This window comes from Asterias amurensis, chromosome 20, assembly GCF_032118995.1.
Source record: "Asterias amurensis chromosome 20, ASM3211899v1".
NCBI lineage: Eukaryota > Metazoa > Echinodermata > Asteroidea > Forcipulatida > Asteriidae > Asterias > Asterias amurensis.
This window is the reverse complement of record NC_092667.1, coordinates 6797788-6814797: the sequence shown is the minus strand read 5'-3', so window position 1 is coordinate 6814797 and position 17010 is coordinate 6797788. Positions and strand designations below refer to the sequence as shown.

The window sequence follows — 17010 nt, the reverse complement described above, 5'->3', positions numbered from 1 at the left end:
GAGGCAGTTAGAGTACAGTCCATTCATTCATACATCAACCATCTGTCTCCATTGAGGAATGATGAAGAGACAGTTAGAGTACAGTGCATTCATTCATACATCAATCATCTGTCTCCATGAATGAATGATGTAGAGACAGTTAGAGTACAGTGCATTCATTCATAAATCAACCATCTGTCTCCATGGAGGAATGATGCAGAGGCAGTTAGAGTACAGTGCATTCATTCATAAATCAACCATCTGTCTCCATGGAGGAATGATGTAGAGACGGTTAGAGTACAGTGCATTCATTCATGAATCAACCATCTGTCTCCATGGAGGAATGATGAAGAGGCAGTTAGAGTACAGTGCATTCATTCATACATCAATCATCTGTCTCCATGGAGGAATGATGCAGAGGCAGTTAGAGTACAGTGCATTCATTCATAAATCAACCATCTGTCTCCATGGAGGAATGATGCAGAGGCAGTTAGAGTACAGTGCATTCATTCATAAATCAACCATCTGTCTCCATGGAGGAATGATGTAGAGGCAGTTAGAGTACAGTGCATTCATTCATAAATCAACCATCTGTCTCCATAGAGGAATGATGTAGAGACGGTTAGAGTACAGTGCATTCATTCATAAATCAACCATCTGTCTCCATAGAGGAATGATGTAGAGGCAGTTAGAGTACAGTGCATTCATTCATACATCAATCATCTGTCTCCATGGAGGAATGATGAAGAGGCAGTTAGAGTACAGTCCATTCATTCATAAATCAACCATCTGTCTCCATGGAGGAGTGATGTAGAGGCAGTTATAGTACAGTGCATTCATTCATACATCAACCATCTGTCTCCATGGAGGAATGATGTAGAGACGGTTAGAGTACAGTCCATTCATTCATAAATCAACCATCTGTCTCCATAGAGGAATGATGTAGAGACGGTTAGAGTACAGTCCATTTATTCATAAATCAATCATCTGTCTCCATGGAGGAATGATGTAGAGACGGTTAGAGTACAGTCCATTCATTCATACATCAACCATCTGTCTCCATGGAGGAATGATGTAGAGACAGTTAGAGTACAGTGCATTCATTCATAAATCAACCATCTGTCTCCATGGAGGAATGATGTAGAGACAGTTAGAGTACAGTGCATTCATTCATAAATCAACCATCTGTCTCCATGGAGGAATGATGTAGAGACGGTTAGAGTACAGTGCATTCATTCATACATCAACCATATCTCCATGGAGGAATGATGAAGAGGCAGTTAGAGTACAGTGCATTCATTCATACATCAATCATCTGTCTTCTTTGAGGAATGATGAAGAGGCAGTTAGAGTACAGTCCATTCATTCATAAATCAACCATCTGTCTCCATGGAGGAATGATGAAGAGGCAGTTAGAGTACAGTGCATTCATTCATACATCAATCATCTGTCTCCATTGAGGAATGATGAAGAGACAGTTAGAGTACAGTGCATTCATTCATAAATCAATCCTCTGTCTCCATGGAGGAATGATGTAGAGACGGTTAGAGTACAGTCCATTCATTCATAAATCAACCATCTGTCTCCATGGAGGAATGATGAAGAGGCAGTTAGAGTACAGTGCATTCATTCATACATCAACCATCTGTCTCCATAAGTGAATGATGTACATGTAGAGGCAGTTAGAGTACAGTGCATTCATTCATAAATCAATCATCTGTCTCCATGGAGGAATGATGTAGAGACGGTTAGAGTACAGTCCATTCATTCATAAATCAACCATCTGTCTCCATAGAGGAATGATGTAGAGACGGTTAGAGTACAGTCCATTTATTCATAAATCAATCATCTGTCTCCATGGAGGAATGATGTAGAGACGGTTAGAGTACAGTCCATTCATTCATAAATCAACCATCTGTCTCCATAGAGGAATGATGTAGAGACGGTTAGAGTACAGTCCATTTATTCATAAATCAATCATCTGTCTCCATGGAGGAATGATGTAGAGACAGTTAGAGTACAGTGCATTCATTCATAAATCAACCATCTGTCTCCATGGAGGAATGATGAAGAGGCAGTTAGAGTACAGTCCATTCATTCATACATCAACCATCTGTCTCCATGGAGGAATGATGTAGAGACAGTTAGAGTACAGTGCATTCATTCATAAATCAACCATCTGTCTCCATGGAGGAATGATGAAGAGGCAGTTAGAGTACAGTGCATTCATTCATACATCAACCATATCTCCATGGAGGAATGATGAAGAGGCAGTTAGAGTACAGTGCATTCATTCATACATCAATCATCTGTCTTCTTTGAGGAATGATGAAGAGGCAGTTAGAGTACAGTCCATTCATTCATAAATCAACCATCTGTCTCCATGGAGGAATGATGAAGAGGCAGTTAGAGTACAGTGCATTCATTCATACATCAATCATCTGTCTCCATTGAGGAATGATGAAGAGACAGTTAGAGTACAGTGCATTCATTCATAAATCAATCATCTGTCTCCATGGAGGAATGATGTAGAGACGGTTAGAGTACAGTCCATTCATTCATAAATCAACCATCTGTCTCCATGGAGGAATGATGAAGAGGCAGTTAGAGTACAGTGCATTCATTCATACATCAACCATCTGTCTCCATAAGTGAATGATGTACATGTAGAGGCAGTTAGAGTACAGTGCATTCATTCATAAATCAATCATCTGTCTCCATGGAGGAATGATGTAGAGACGGTTAGAGTACAGTCCATTTATTCATAAATCAATCATCTGTCTCCATGGAGGAATGATGTAGAGACGGTTAGAGTACAGTCCATTCATTCATAAATCAACCATCTGTCTCCATAGAGGAATGATGTAGAGACGGTTAGAGTACAGTCCATTTATTCATAAATCAATCATCTGTCTCCATGGAGGAATGATGTAGAGACGGTTAGAGTACAGTCCATTCATTCATACATCAACCATCTGTCTCCATGGAGGAATGATGTAGAGACAGTTAGAGTACAGTGCATTCATTCATAAATCAACCATCTGTCTCCATGGAGGAATGATGAAGAGGCAGTTAGAGTACAGTGCATTCATTCATAAATCAATCATCTGTCTCCATGGAGGAATGATGTAGAGACGGTTAGAGTACAGTGCATTCATTCATAAATCAACCATCTGTCTCCATGGAGGAATGATGAAGAGGCAGTTAGAGTACAGTCCATTCATTCATATATCAACCATCTGTCTCCATGAATGAATGATGTAGAGGCAGTTAGAGTACAGTCCATTCATTCATAAATCAATCATCTGTCTCCATGGAGGAATGATGAAGAGGCAGTTAGAGTACAGTCCATTCATTCATACATCAACCATCTGTCTCCATGAATGAATGATGTAGAGGCAGTTAGAGTACAGTCCATTCATTCATAAATCAACCATCTGTCTCCACGAATAAATGATGTAGAGGCAGCTAGAGTACAGTCCATTCATTCATACATCAACCATCTGTCTCCATGAATGAATGATGTAGAAGCAGTTAGAGTACAGTGCATTCATTCATACATCAACCATCTGTCTCCATGAATGAATGATGTAGAGGCAATTAGAGTACAGTGCATTCATTCATAAATCAACCATCTGTCTCCATGGAGAGGAATGATGTTGAGGCAATTAGAGTACAGTCCATTCATTCATAAATCAACCATCTGTCTCCATGGAGAGGAATGATGTAGAGACGGTTAGAGTACAGTCCATTCATTCATAAATCAACCATCTGTCTCCATTGAGGAATGATGAAGAGACAGTTAGAGTACAGTCCATTCATTCATAAATCAATCATCTGTCTCCATGAATGAATGATGTAGAGACAGTTAGAGTACAGTGCATTCATTCATAAATCAACCATCTGTCTCCATGGAGGAATGATGCAGAGGCAGTTAGAGTACAGTCCATTCATTCATACATCAACCATCTGTCTCCATTGAGGAATGATGAAGAGACAGTTAGAGTACAGTGCATTCATTCATACATCAATCATCTGTCTCCATGAATGAATGATGTAGAGACAGTTAGAGTACAGTGCATTCATTCATAAATCAACCATCTGTCTCCATGGAGGAATGATGTTGAGGCAATTAGAGTACAGTCCATTCATTCATAAATCAACCATCTGTCTCCATGGAGAGGAATGATGTAGAGACGGTTAGAGTACAGTCCATTCATTCATAAATCAACCATCTGTCTCCATTGAGGAATGATGAAGAGACAGTTAGAGTACAGTCCATTCATTCATAAATCAACCATCTGTCTCCATAGAGGAATGATGAAGAGGCAGTTAGAGTACAGTGCATTCATTCATAAATCAACCATCTGTCTCCATGGAGGAATGATGCAGAGGCAGTTAGAGTACAGTGCATTCATTCATAAATCAACCATCTGTCTCCATGGAGGAATGATGTAGAGGCAGTTAGAGTACAGTGCATTCATTCATAAATCAACCATCTGTCTCCATAGAGGAATGATGTAGAGACGGTTAGAGTACAGTGCATTCATTCATAAATCAACCATCTGTCTCCATAGAGGAATGATGTAGAGGCAGTTAGAGTACAGTGCATTCATTCATACATCAATCATCTGTCTCCATGGAGGAATGATGAAGAGGCAGTTAGAGTACAGTCCATTAATTCATAAATCAACCATCTGTCTCCATGGATGAATGATGAAGAGGCAGTTAGAGTACAGCCATTCATTCATAAATCAACCATCTGTCTCCATGGAGGAATGATGAAGAGGCAGTTAGAGTACAGTCCATTCATTCATACATCAACCATCTGTCTCCATGGAGAGGAATGATGCAGAGGCAGTTAGAGTACAGTGTATTCGTTCATAAATCAACCATCTGTCTCCATGGAGGAATGATGTAGAGACAGTTAGAGTACAGTCCAGTCATTCATATATCAACCATCTGTCTCCATGAATGAATGATGTAGAGACGGTTAGAGTACAGTCCATTCATTCATAAATCAACCATCTGTCTCCATGGAGGAATGATGAAGAGGCAGTTAGAGTACAGTCCATTCATTCATATATCAACCATCTGTCTCCATGAATGAATGATGTAGAGGCAGTTAGAGTACAGTCCATTCATTCATAAATCAATCATCTGTCTCCATGGAGGAATGATGAAGAGGCAGTTAGAGTACAGTCCATTCATTCATACATCAACCATCTGTCTCCATAGAGGAATGATGTAGAGGCAGTTAGAGTACAGTGCATTCATTCATACATCAATCATCTGTCTCCATGGAGGAATGATGAAGAGGCAGTTAGAGTACAGTCCATTAATTCATAAATCAACCATCTGTCTCCATGGATGAATGATGAAGAGGCAGTTAGAGTACAGCCATTCATTCATAAATCAACCATCTGTCTCCATGGAGGAATGATGAAGAGGCAGTTAGAGTACAGTCCATTCATTCATACATCAACCATCTGTCTCCATGGAGAGGAATGATGCAGAGGCAGTTAGAGTACAGTGTATTCGTTCATAAATCAACCATCTGTCTCCATGGAGGAATGATGTAGAGACAGTTAGAGTACAGTCCAGTCATTCATATATCAACCATCTGTCTCCATGAATGAATGATGTAGAGACGGTTAGAGTACAGTCCATTCATTCATAAATCAACCATCTGTCTCCATGGAGGAATGATGAAGAGGCAGTTAGAGTACAGTGCATTCATTCATACATCAACCATCTGTCTCCATAGAGGAATGATGTAGAGACGGTTAGAGTACAGTCCATTTATTCATAAATCAATCATCTGTCTCCATGGAGGAATGATGTAGAGACGGTTAGAGTACAGTCCATTCATTCATGAATCAACCATCTGTCTCCATGGAGGAATGATGAAGAGGCAGTTAGAGTACAGTGCATTCATTCATACATCAACCATCTGTCTCCATAGAGGAATGATGTAGAGACGGTTAGAGTACAGTCCATTTATTCATAAATCAATCATCTGTCTCCATGGAGGAATGATGTAGAGACGGTTAGAGTACAGTCCATTCATTCATACATCAACCATCTGTCTCCATGGAGGAATGATGTAGAGACAGTTAGAGTACAGTGCATTCATTCATAAATCAACCATCTGTCTCCATGGAGGAATGATGTAGAGACAGTTAGAGTACAGTGCATTCATTCATAAATCAACCATCTGTCTCCATGGAGGAATGATGTAGAGACAGTTAGAGTACAGTGCATTCATTCATACATCAACCATATCTCCATGGAGGAATGATGAAGAGGCAGTTAGAGTACAGTGCATTCATTCATACATCAATCATCTGTCTTCTTTGAGGAATGATGAAGAGGCAGTTAGAGTACAGTCCATTCATTCATAAATCAACCATCTGTCTCCATGGAGGAATGATGAAGAGGCAGTTAGAGTACAGTGCATTCATTCATACATCAATCATCTGTCTCCATTGAGGAATGATGAAGAGACAGTTAGAGTACAGTGCATTCATTCATAAATCAATCCTCTGTCTCCATGGAGGAATGATGTAGAGACGGTTAGAGTACAGTCCATTCATTCATAAATCAACCATCTGTCTCCATGGAGGAATGATGAAGAGGCAGTTAGAGTACAGTGCATTCATTCATACATCAACCATCTGTCTCCATAAGTGAATGATGTACATGTAGAGGCAGTTAGAGTACAGTGCATTCATTCATAAATCAATCATCTGTCTCCATGGAGGAATGATGTAGAGACGGTTAGAGTACAGTCCATTCATTCATAAATCAACCATCTGTCTCCATAGAGGAATGATGTAGAGACGGTTAGAGTACAGTCCATTTATTCATAAATCAATCATCTGTCTCCATGGAGGAATGATGTAGAGACGGTTAGAGTACAGTCCATTCATTCATAAATCAACCATCTGTCTCCATAGAGGAATGATGTAGAGACGGTTAGAGTACAGTCCATTTATTCATAAATCAATCATCTGTCTCCATGGAGGAATGATGTAGAGACAGTTAGAGTACAGTGCATTCATTCATAAATCAACCATCTGTCTCCATGGAGGAATGATGAAGAGGCAGTTAGAGTACAGTCCATTCATTCATACATCAACCATCTGTCTCCATGGAGGAATGATGTAGAGACAGTTAGAGTACAGTGCATTCATTCATAAATCAACCATCTGTCTCCATGGAGGAATGATGAAGAGGCAGTTAGAGTACAGTGCATTCATTCATACATCAACCATATCTCCATGGAGGAATGATGAAGAGGCAGTTAGAGTACAGTGCATTCATTCATACATCAATCATCTGTCTTCTTTGAGGAATGATGAAGAGGCAGTTAGAGTACAGTCCATTCATTCATAAATCAACCATCTGTCTCCATGGAGGAATGATGAAGAGGCAGTTAGAGTACAGTGCATTCATTCATACATCAATCATCTGTCTCCATTGAGGAATGATGAAGAGACAGTTAGAGTACAGTGCATTCATTCATAAATCAATCATCTGTCTCCATGGAGGAATGATGTAGAGACGGTTAGAGTACAGTCCATTCATTCATAAATCAACCATCTGTCTCCATGGAGGAATGATGAAGAGGCAGTTAGAGTACAGTGCATTCATTCATACATCAACCATCTGTCTCCATAAGTGAATGATGTACATGTAGAGGCAGTTAGAGTACAGTGCATTCATTCATAAATCAATCATCTGTCTCCATGGAGGAATGATGTAGAGACGGTTAGAGTACAGTCCATTTATTCATAAATCAATCATCTGTCTCCATGGAGGAATGATGTAGAGACGGTTAGAGTACAGTCCATTCATTCATAAATCAACCATCTGTCTCCATAGAGGAATGATGTAGAGACGGTTAGAGTACAGTCCATTTATTCATAAATCAATCATCTGTCTCCATGGAGGAATGATGTAGAGACGGTTAGAGTACAGTCCATTCATTCATACATCAACCATCTGTCTCCATGGAGGAATGATGTAGAGACAGTTAGAGTACAGTGCATTCATTCATAAATCAACCATCTGTCTCCATGGAGGAATGATGAAGAGGCAGTTAGAGTACAGTGCATTCATTCATAAATCAATCATCTGTCTCCATGGAGGAATGATGTAGAGACGGTTAGAGTACAGTCCATTCATTCATAAATCAACCATCTGTCTCCATGGAGGAATGATGAAGAGGCAGTTAGAGTACAGTGCATTCATTCATACATCAACCATCTGTCTCCATAAGTGAATGATGTACATGTAGAGGCAGTTAGAGTACAGTGCATTCATTCATAAATCAATCATCTGTCTCCATGGAGGAATGATGTAGAGACGGTTAGAGTACAGTCCATTTATTCATAAATCAATCATCTGTCTCCATGGAGGAATGATGTAGAGACGGTTAGAGTACAGTCCATTCATTCATAAATCAACCATCTGTCTCCATAGAGGAATGATGTAGAGACGGTTAGAGTACAGTCCATTCATTCATAAATCAATCATCTGTCTCCATGGAGGAATGATGTAGAGACGGTTAGAGTACAGTCCATTTATTCATAAATCAATCATCTGTCTCCATGGAGGAATGATGTAGAGACGGTTAGAGTACAGTCCATTCATTCATACATCAACCATCTGTCTCCATGGAGGAATGATGTAGAGACAGTTAGAGTACAGTGCATTCATTCATAAATCAACCATCTGTCTCCATGGAGGAATGATGAAGAGGCAGTTAGAGTACAGTCCATTCATTCATACATCAACCATCTGTCTCCATGGAGGAATGATGAAGAGGCAGTTAGAGTACAGTGCATTCATTCATAAATCAACCATCTGTCTCCATGGAGGAATGATGTAGAGACGGTTAGAGTACAGTCCATTCATTCATGAATCAACCATCTGTCTTCTTGGAGGAGTGATGTAGAGGCAGTTATAGTACAGTCCATTCATTCATTCATACATCAACCATCTGTCTCCATGGAGGAATGATGAAGAGGCAGTTATAGTACAGTCCATTCATTCATACATCATTCTGTCTCAATATTCTTTTTAAGATTTCATCTTTAATTGTTTTTTTTTTACTTGTGTTTTGTTTGTGCGACAGAACGTTTTTCTAAGTGACCTGTGATCAACTGCATCAACTTGTAAAGACTTGAGTCCTTTGATAACGTCAGGGCTTCAACTATTAAATCAAAGAGAAACTTGAAGTGTGCCATTTTAAGCTTTGGATGAAGTAATGCAGCAGAATAAGGAAACTGTTGTTTAGGCTGGTAGATGAAGCGTTTATTACTGGATTCCTTACCTAAAAAAACATCACATTAGAACTTTCCTTTGCGGTCAGCAATATCTTAGATACATGTAGCTGCTCCCATTAACAGCTCCTGCAAATTTTGCTTGGGAACCTGTGGCCACCCTGTTTTCATGAAACGACATAACCACCGTTTTCTAGTATAACCAGGATTGTGCTGAACTCGAATTTATCTTTCGGAACTGTACAAGGTAGATTTTGACACCTATTTTTCATCATTAGTTCTGTCATTGAACAACATCATGATTCCACCAGTGGGAAAACCCCCCAGTGTTAAATCTACACTAGTCTACATGGGGATGACTATTGTGTCGATAGCTATTGTTCCATGTGAAAGCCGCTTTGTGTTTGAGCTACCGCCCTTCCTTAATGCCGAACACCTGGACACAATACAACCAAGAGGTGAAGGCACTACTAGGTCCACTGCATTTCAAAGTCTCTTCCTGGGACATCACTCCAGCCCAAGCAGGTGATTGGTTTACATCAACTCTTTCTGAGTTTCTAGTTTCTATACTGAAATTCGTTAAAGAGGAAAACTCACGAGCTATATTCATCGCTCATGACTCAAGGGCCCTGAAAAAAGCAAGATCAGCCAGGAATGCACTCCTAAAAAGGCATTTGGAAAAAACGCTCCAAAGGAAGATAAAAAGGCATTCATAAATACCTTGGACAGTTTCGTTATTCCTATTGGTGGAGAGCGCGCGTCACGTGGGTGTGTATACACCTTTGTTATGACTAGTAAAAAGTGTTGAAACATTGCCGTGACACGCGAGCTTGCACCTGTGCAAGACAGTTTCTTCATTCCTATTGGTCGAGATCAACGGCGGAGACAGTTGTGCCACATCACGCGATATGCGCGACGCGCACAGCATTCCCTTATAAAGAGTTGTTTACCCAAGGGCCTTGACTGGGTCTTACCATTTCATAGCTGGAGGGGTGTTGTGTTAAAAGAAATCATTGAAAAATTATAATTTTTAATTTAACCTTATTTATTCTTTTATTTAATTCTGTATTTATTTTCCTTATTTCTTATATGTATAATTATAATAATAATGATGATGATGATGATGATGATGATGATGATGATGATGATAATGATAATGATAATGATAATGATATTGATGATGATGATGATGATGATGATGATGATGATGATGATGATGATGATGATGATGATGATGATAATGATAATGATAATGATATTGATGATGATGATGATGATGATGATGATGATGATGATGATGATGATGATGATGATGATGATAATGATAATGATAATGATAATGATAATGATAATGATAATGATAATGATAATGATAATGATAATGATAATGATGATGATAATGATAATGATAATGGTAATGGTAATGGTAATGGTAATGGTAATGGTAATGGTAATGGTAATGATAATAGTAATAGTAATAGTAAACATTTATATAGCGCCATATCCATCGAAAACAATGCTCCATGGCGCTAATACAGAGAAACATTTAAAATATAGATAATCAGCAAAAACAACAAGATATAAAAATAAGTTTAAAATCAAGCGAACAATGACAAGCAATTTCTTGCTTTTTTATAAATGTTTTTCCGTTAATGTTCTGTCTTGTGTTATTGTAACTTGACTGTTGTAACTTGTATTGGTCGAATAAATAATAATAACAATAATAATAATTTATTTTATTTTTTGACCATAAGTGTTGATGTTTTTTGACCGAAAAGGTATTTATGAATGGGAATCAAAGTGTGTTGAATCGGTTTTCAACTAGTGGTTTAAACCCGCCAAGGCCTGGTTCTTGATAATTTACCTCGACTTCGTCTCGGTAAAATTATCAAGAACCAGGCCTCATTGGGATTAAACCACTAGTTGAAACCTCTTCACCACACATTGATTCCCTTATTTAACCAGGCTGTTCAAATGCACAACTTCCGTAAAAAAACTTGAGGAAAATAAATGTAAACAAAGCACTTCCAGATTTCATGAAACCCAATACCGGAAAAACTTGAAATTTGCTAAAAAGTGAAAAAAAAGAAAAATATGGTTATGATCTAGAGGGAAGTCGTTGCATAATCCTCCCATTTTCTGATGATTTTGTCTTGCTGCGTCTCACAAAAGAAGACATCAAACAATCATGAATGAAATCAATGATATCACTCGATCTATGGGGCTCACGCTTAAGCCGGTCAAATGCAAGTCCAACTCCATCCCTGGTGGCAAAGCTGAAGCGTGTACCTTTGCTATTGGTGATGTTGTCCTCAAGTCCCTGAATGATGCGCCAGAAAAATTCCTCCGTAGTAATATCACATTTAAGGGTAAATCCAAGGAAATTCATGATATTTTTCAACTTGAAGGTACTATTGAAAACATCCATAAGTGTATGATATGGGATGAGTTTAAACTAAAGGTCTTTTACTCAGTATGCCACCCCATCTCTGAGATATGTACATGTTGACTGTCCATGAACTCAGCTGGTACTCAGCTGGAAAAACTTGATCATTTCCACACCAATACTATCAAGGCTATGCTTGGTCTTCCATCAAAAGGCCAACCCCAGCTGTGATCCATAGCCCAGACGGGCTTAATCTTTCTGCCACTTGCATGTACATGGAATCACATACACTGGCTCATGCCCAATGCATGGTTAAAGCTGATAGTCGTGTAGTTAATGCTTTTAAATGTAAGGTTGCCAGGGAGTCAAAATGGAAGCGGAAAAATAATAAACACGGTTCGAGTCATTGGCACGAAAAATACATGTACAACCAAGTTGCTGCCGAGATTCAGAGTGAAATGGGTTGGCCAAAGTTCAAACAAATGGTCAAAGATCTTGTAACCACCGATCGTGTTGTTTTGGCGAAATTACATCAAACCACTTGTCCAACAGTGCAATCTTCTGAAACTTATTGAGACAGAAAATGCTGACCAAACTTGGAAATCCATAATTCATGTTCTTCCAAGGGGTGTCCTGAGTTTTGCAGTCTGTGCTTCAATTGACATCCTGCCAACCTTTACTAATCTTAAGACATGGGGCAAAAGCTCAAAACTAATTGTTAATTGTGCGGTAACGGAGAAACTATTCACCATATTCTCAATCATTGCTCAATATCCCTCAAGCAAGGCAGATTTACAATGTACCTGGCGCCACAACTCGATTCTTGACACATCTTTTGAAACATCTTTCTTAAAAGACGGGAAAGTGTACGGTTTCTAATTTCACAAAGCACTAACAGGTCCGTCATGACTCAGAGTGTCCCTCCACTTACCACCCCCACCACGCTACTTGCAGAATTATATTCGCAATGATTTCTAGCGGCTGCCGCAGCGGGGTATAACAGGACTGGGAATGGCAAACAAATTAACCGGGCCGGGGATATGATAGGCCTACGGAAATGGAAAAAAATAGTAATAAACTGAACTTAGAAAAAAAAAAAAACGGGAAATAAACGGGACTGGTAAAGCACCACTTGCGGGACCCGCAAACTGGAAAATATCATATGGGGAGATCGACAAATAGTGAGAAACCGAAAGAAACACGGGCAAGTGTATACGATTTCACAAAAGCAAGGTGAATTGTGTTGTGACCCTGCCCTTCACTTACCCCCCACCAACGACGCTACATTTGCAGCATTTTGTTTATATACAATGATTTCTAGCGGGGTTGTCGTGCGCGCGACATCCCGCTAGTCATCATAAGACCATGTAAGTTTCATGTAAATCTGTGATCTTCACAATTTCTGTTTTTTTATCAATTCTGTAAGGTTCCTTTAAGTCGGTACATCATTGCAATAAGGAGTTATGACCATTTAAGGTTTTCATTGTTTCAGCTCATTCAACTGGAACCAGTGATGCACTCTTTGAGTTTTATCTTTTCATATGTATCAATATTTGATTTAAGTTTCTAATCAGTACATCATTGCAACAAGGAGTTATGACCATTTAAGGTTTTTTCATTGTTGATCAGCTCGTTCAACTGGAACCAGTGACAGAAAGATTGATTTTTGTTTTAACAAATTATTTCAAAACTTCAAGATTTAAGTTTGAGTTTGTTCTTTAAAATCCAGATCCTGAAATTTTTTGTATTCCAAAAACTTTTAAAAAAAATTATTCCAAAAACTTCAACACTATTGTAAAACATAGCTGAAAATTACAAAAAATGACTGGCAAGTATATATAACAATCTCATTTGGGCTTTTACATACCAAAAACAACTCAACTCAAAGACTGAAACTTACACCAAAAACTTTAACATTTCCACTGAGTGCAGACGGCCGGCCGGCCGGACAAAATAGGTATTGCATAGGCTCGCATTCTGCTAAAGCAGCTCACCAAAAACACACTCAAGCCTGTACAAAAAATTTAAAAAGGTAAAAAAAGTTTGTAAAATCAAATTTTATACTCAAGCTTTCTGATGTGAGAATGTGTGCTTCATGATTGGTGGTCAAACAATGTGGGGGCCAGCATTTGTTTAATAAGTTAAAAGAGTGTGAGGCTGCTAGGATACAGTGATTTCCTGCAATGTACATGTAAGACTATAAGACTGAAACTTACACCAAAAACTTTAACATTTCCACTGAGTGCAGACGGCCATGGATCACCGCTGATCCGCCGCCCAGTACTTAAGCAGCATGCAGCATCAGAGTCCAGCATTCTCCAGAAGACGATCAGAGCATACTGATCGAAACGTCGAGTTAATCCAACGGTTCTGTTCAGAACCACCCCAACTCATTTAGAGATTGTTATTACATGGTGTTACCACAAACTCTTCTATATCTTATTTCCACCATGCAAAGTTTCAAATCCTACTTATCTTCGCTCTACGGGGAGCTTATCCTTAAGGCGGTTAGGTTATATGAACGGATGTCGGTAAGAAGTTCTAAACTCATAAATAACCTAGCCTTCCTTAAACGTTGCCGAGACTCAAACCTGTTGCCGCAAGGACTCCGCCTCCAAGATCCAGTCCGCAGCCGCCGTTCATCGTCCATCCTTCAAGCCGCCAGTTCTGCCCTTCTCAAGGAGCGGATATCATCTACCAGATCATCTCTAGCTGGTCTAGATCATGACATCACTCACACCGAGCGGGAACTGCAATCCTCCCTACACCCGAGAGATTTCTCCAAGATCAGCGCCCTCTCCAGTTCATCCAGCATGCCTTCGCGACCGCCCGCAGGAAGCAGATAGCCAAATTCCACAAGTTATACCACCAGAAGCAGAGATCGTCTATATCTCACTTCAATCGCGCACCCTCCAAGAAGATGAGATCTCCTATATCTCTATTCAATCGCGTCCCTGGGCAACCCACAGGATCTCCTATATCCTTACGGCCACCAGTTCACCTCCGTAGTCAACGCGCTTTTCAGGAACACACCGTAGTTAACCTTAGCAACCGGAGCATCACGGAAACCGAGACCAGCGTCCTGTCCCTGGGTATGAACTTTGCCCAGCCCCCCAAGTCCATCCCCACCGAAGAAATTATCCAGTTACAGAGCGAGCCCTCAAACACCTCAGTAAGACGGAGAAGATTGATGTCCGGATCGAGATTAACGAGGTTCTGCGGAAGGCGAAACCAGCCAAGTCCAACCTTTCCAAGGTTGAGCAGGCAGCCCTCTGGGAACTTCGCCGGTACGAATCCATTCACATCTTGCCTGCTGACAAAGGGAATGCCACTGTCATCATGGACCGCACGGAGTACACTGACAAGGTAAGCAACATTTTATCATCTGGTTCATACCGCCCCCTCCCCAAGGACCCCACCCCTAGCATCGAGAAGAGGGTTGCCAGCAAACTCCTTTCCATCCACTGGTCTGGAGCTCTCTCCGTCCCACTCTATTGTAGGCTCCGCCCATCCAGCTCCACCTGTCCCAGGTTCTTCGGCAATCCCAAGATTCACAAGCCGGAAGTTCCCCTCTGCCCCATAGTTGCCTTGAGGGGTTCCCCCACCTACATGTACGACACTGCCAAGTACCTAGCTAAAGTACTTCGACCCCTGGTGGGTCTCACTGAACACCATGTTTCCTATTCCACCCAGTTTGTTGACATTACCCGCAACCTAACCCTACTACCCACTGATATCTTGGTAAGTTTTGATGTGGAATCTCTTTTCACCAACGTGCCCACAGATGAAGCTTGCTTCTTGGCCAAGGAGAGATTATCACATGACCCATCCCTCCCTGATCGTACTGGTCTTTCACCTGACCAAATTCATGATTTGCTTTACACATGCGTTTCCTCCAGTTGTTTTCAATTCCAGGGCAAGTACTACGAGCAGACAGCTGGGACCTCCATGGGATCCCCTATATCCCCGGTTCTAGCTGACATATTCATGGAAGAGTCGAGTCCTCATCACTCCTCTCCGCTGACCTCCGACCCAGCCTGTGGCTCCGCTACGTGGACGACACCTTTGTCGTGTGGCCCCACGGTCAGGACTCTCTCCATGAATTCCTGCAATACCTCAACCAACAACACTCCAGTATCAAGTTCACTATGGAGCAAGAACATTCCGGAAAGTTACCCTTTCTGGATGTTCTCATCACAAGAAACCAAGACGGCACCCTTCATCACAGCATTTACCGGAAACCCACCCACACCGACCGTTACCTACATCAGCGGTCTTTCCATCATCCAGCTATCAAGTCGTCAGTCAACCGTGCGCTGGTTCAACGGGCTTATACCATTTGTGATCCGGATAGCCTCCAGCATGAGTTGCAGCACATCACCACTTCTCTACAGCGGAATGGATACAACGCCAAGCAAGTCAAGACGAGCAAGCCCGTCCCGCCGACCAAAGGGTCTCCTATACCCAAGGTCAAACACACACACCCACAGTTAGTTTACCATACCTAGGTCCCCCCTCTCATCGCCTCCAACGCATCTTCAAGCAAGCAGGAATCAAGGTGTATCACTCCGCTCCGAAGAAACTCCATGGCTCTCTCCAATCGCACAAGGACAAGAAGGACCCCTCCACCCGTGCCGGAGTCTATCGCATTCCATGCGAATGTGGTAAGGTTTATGTCGGGGAAACCGGGCGTAACCTTCCCACTAGACTTAAGGAACACCGAGCACACGGAAGGAGGGGGGACTTCGATAAATCCGCCATTGTCAAGCATTCCCACATCACTGACCACCGAGTGAACTGGGAAGCAGCAGAAATCATCGCTCCAATCCAGGCGTGGCACCCTAGACACATCAGAGAGGCCATCGAAATCCACAAGCATGACACCGTACCCCAAGACATCGGCTTCCACATCAGCGACATCTGGCTCCCCTTCTCCCGACCAATGGATCTTCTATATCCACGGTCACCCCATAGGCCTCAACCATTAGACTGCTTTGGGTCATCTATACCCTCAGTCACCTAGGCCCCACACCCTCACTATCCCCTGTGCTTGTTCCTACTGACACGGTTCAGTGAGCACACACCCCCACACACCACCCAAGGCTCCACAACAGGTTTCACCACGCATCATCGAGTACACTTCCCGCCTGTATTTCCCGCCTTCGTGCATCACCGCTGATCCGATGCCCAGTACTTAAGCAGCATGCAGCATCAGAGTCCAGCATTCTCCAGAAGACGATCAGAGCATACCTTTGAAACGTCGAGTTAATCCAACGGTTCTTTTCGGAACCACCCCAATTCATTTAGAGATTGTTATTACATGGTGTTACCGCAAACTCTTCTATATACTATAAG

At 41.2% G+C, this 17010-nt stretch overlaps 2 protein-coding genes and 1 pseudogene across 6 annotated transcripts in view; all 3 read left to right on the top strand.

Annotated features, from left to right (window-relative positions):
* Window positions 1-10416, top strand: part of LOC139952051 (harmonin-like) — a 109637-nt gene extending 99221 nt beyond the window's left edge. For all 5 annotated transcript variants that reach the window (XM_071950977.1, XM_071950983.1, XM_071950980.1 and 2 more), the window contains one exon: window positions 9122-10416. In XM_071950977.1, coding sequence (XP_071807078.1) covers window positions 9122-9134 — 13 coding nt within the window. In that variant the 3' untranslated portion in view covers window positions 9135-10416. The remainder of the gene's footprint in view (window positions 1-9121) is intronic.
* A 4719-nt stretch (window positions 10417-15135) lies between these two features.
* On the top strand, window positions 15136-16173 carry LOC139952394 (uncharacterized; annotated as a pseudogene).
* Window positions 16169-16678, top strand: LOC139952690 (uncharacterized; the record flags this gene model as incomplete). The annotated part of the gene is made up of 1 exon (XM_071951892.1): window positions 16169-16678. A coding segment is annotated over one exon (510 nt), but the record flags the coding sequence as incomplete, so codon positions are not given.
* Window positions 16679-17010: the final 332 nt, after the last annotated feature.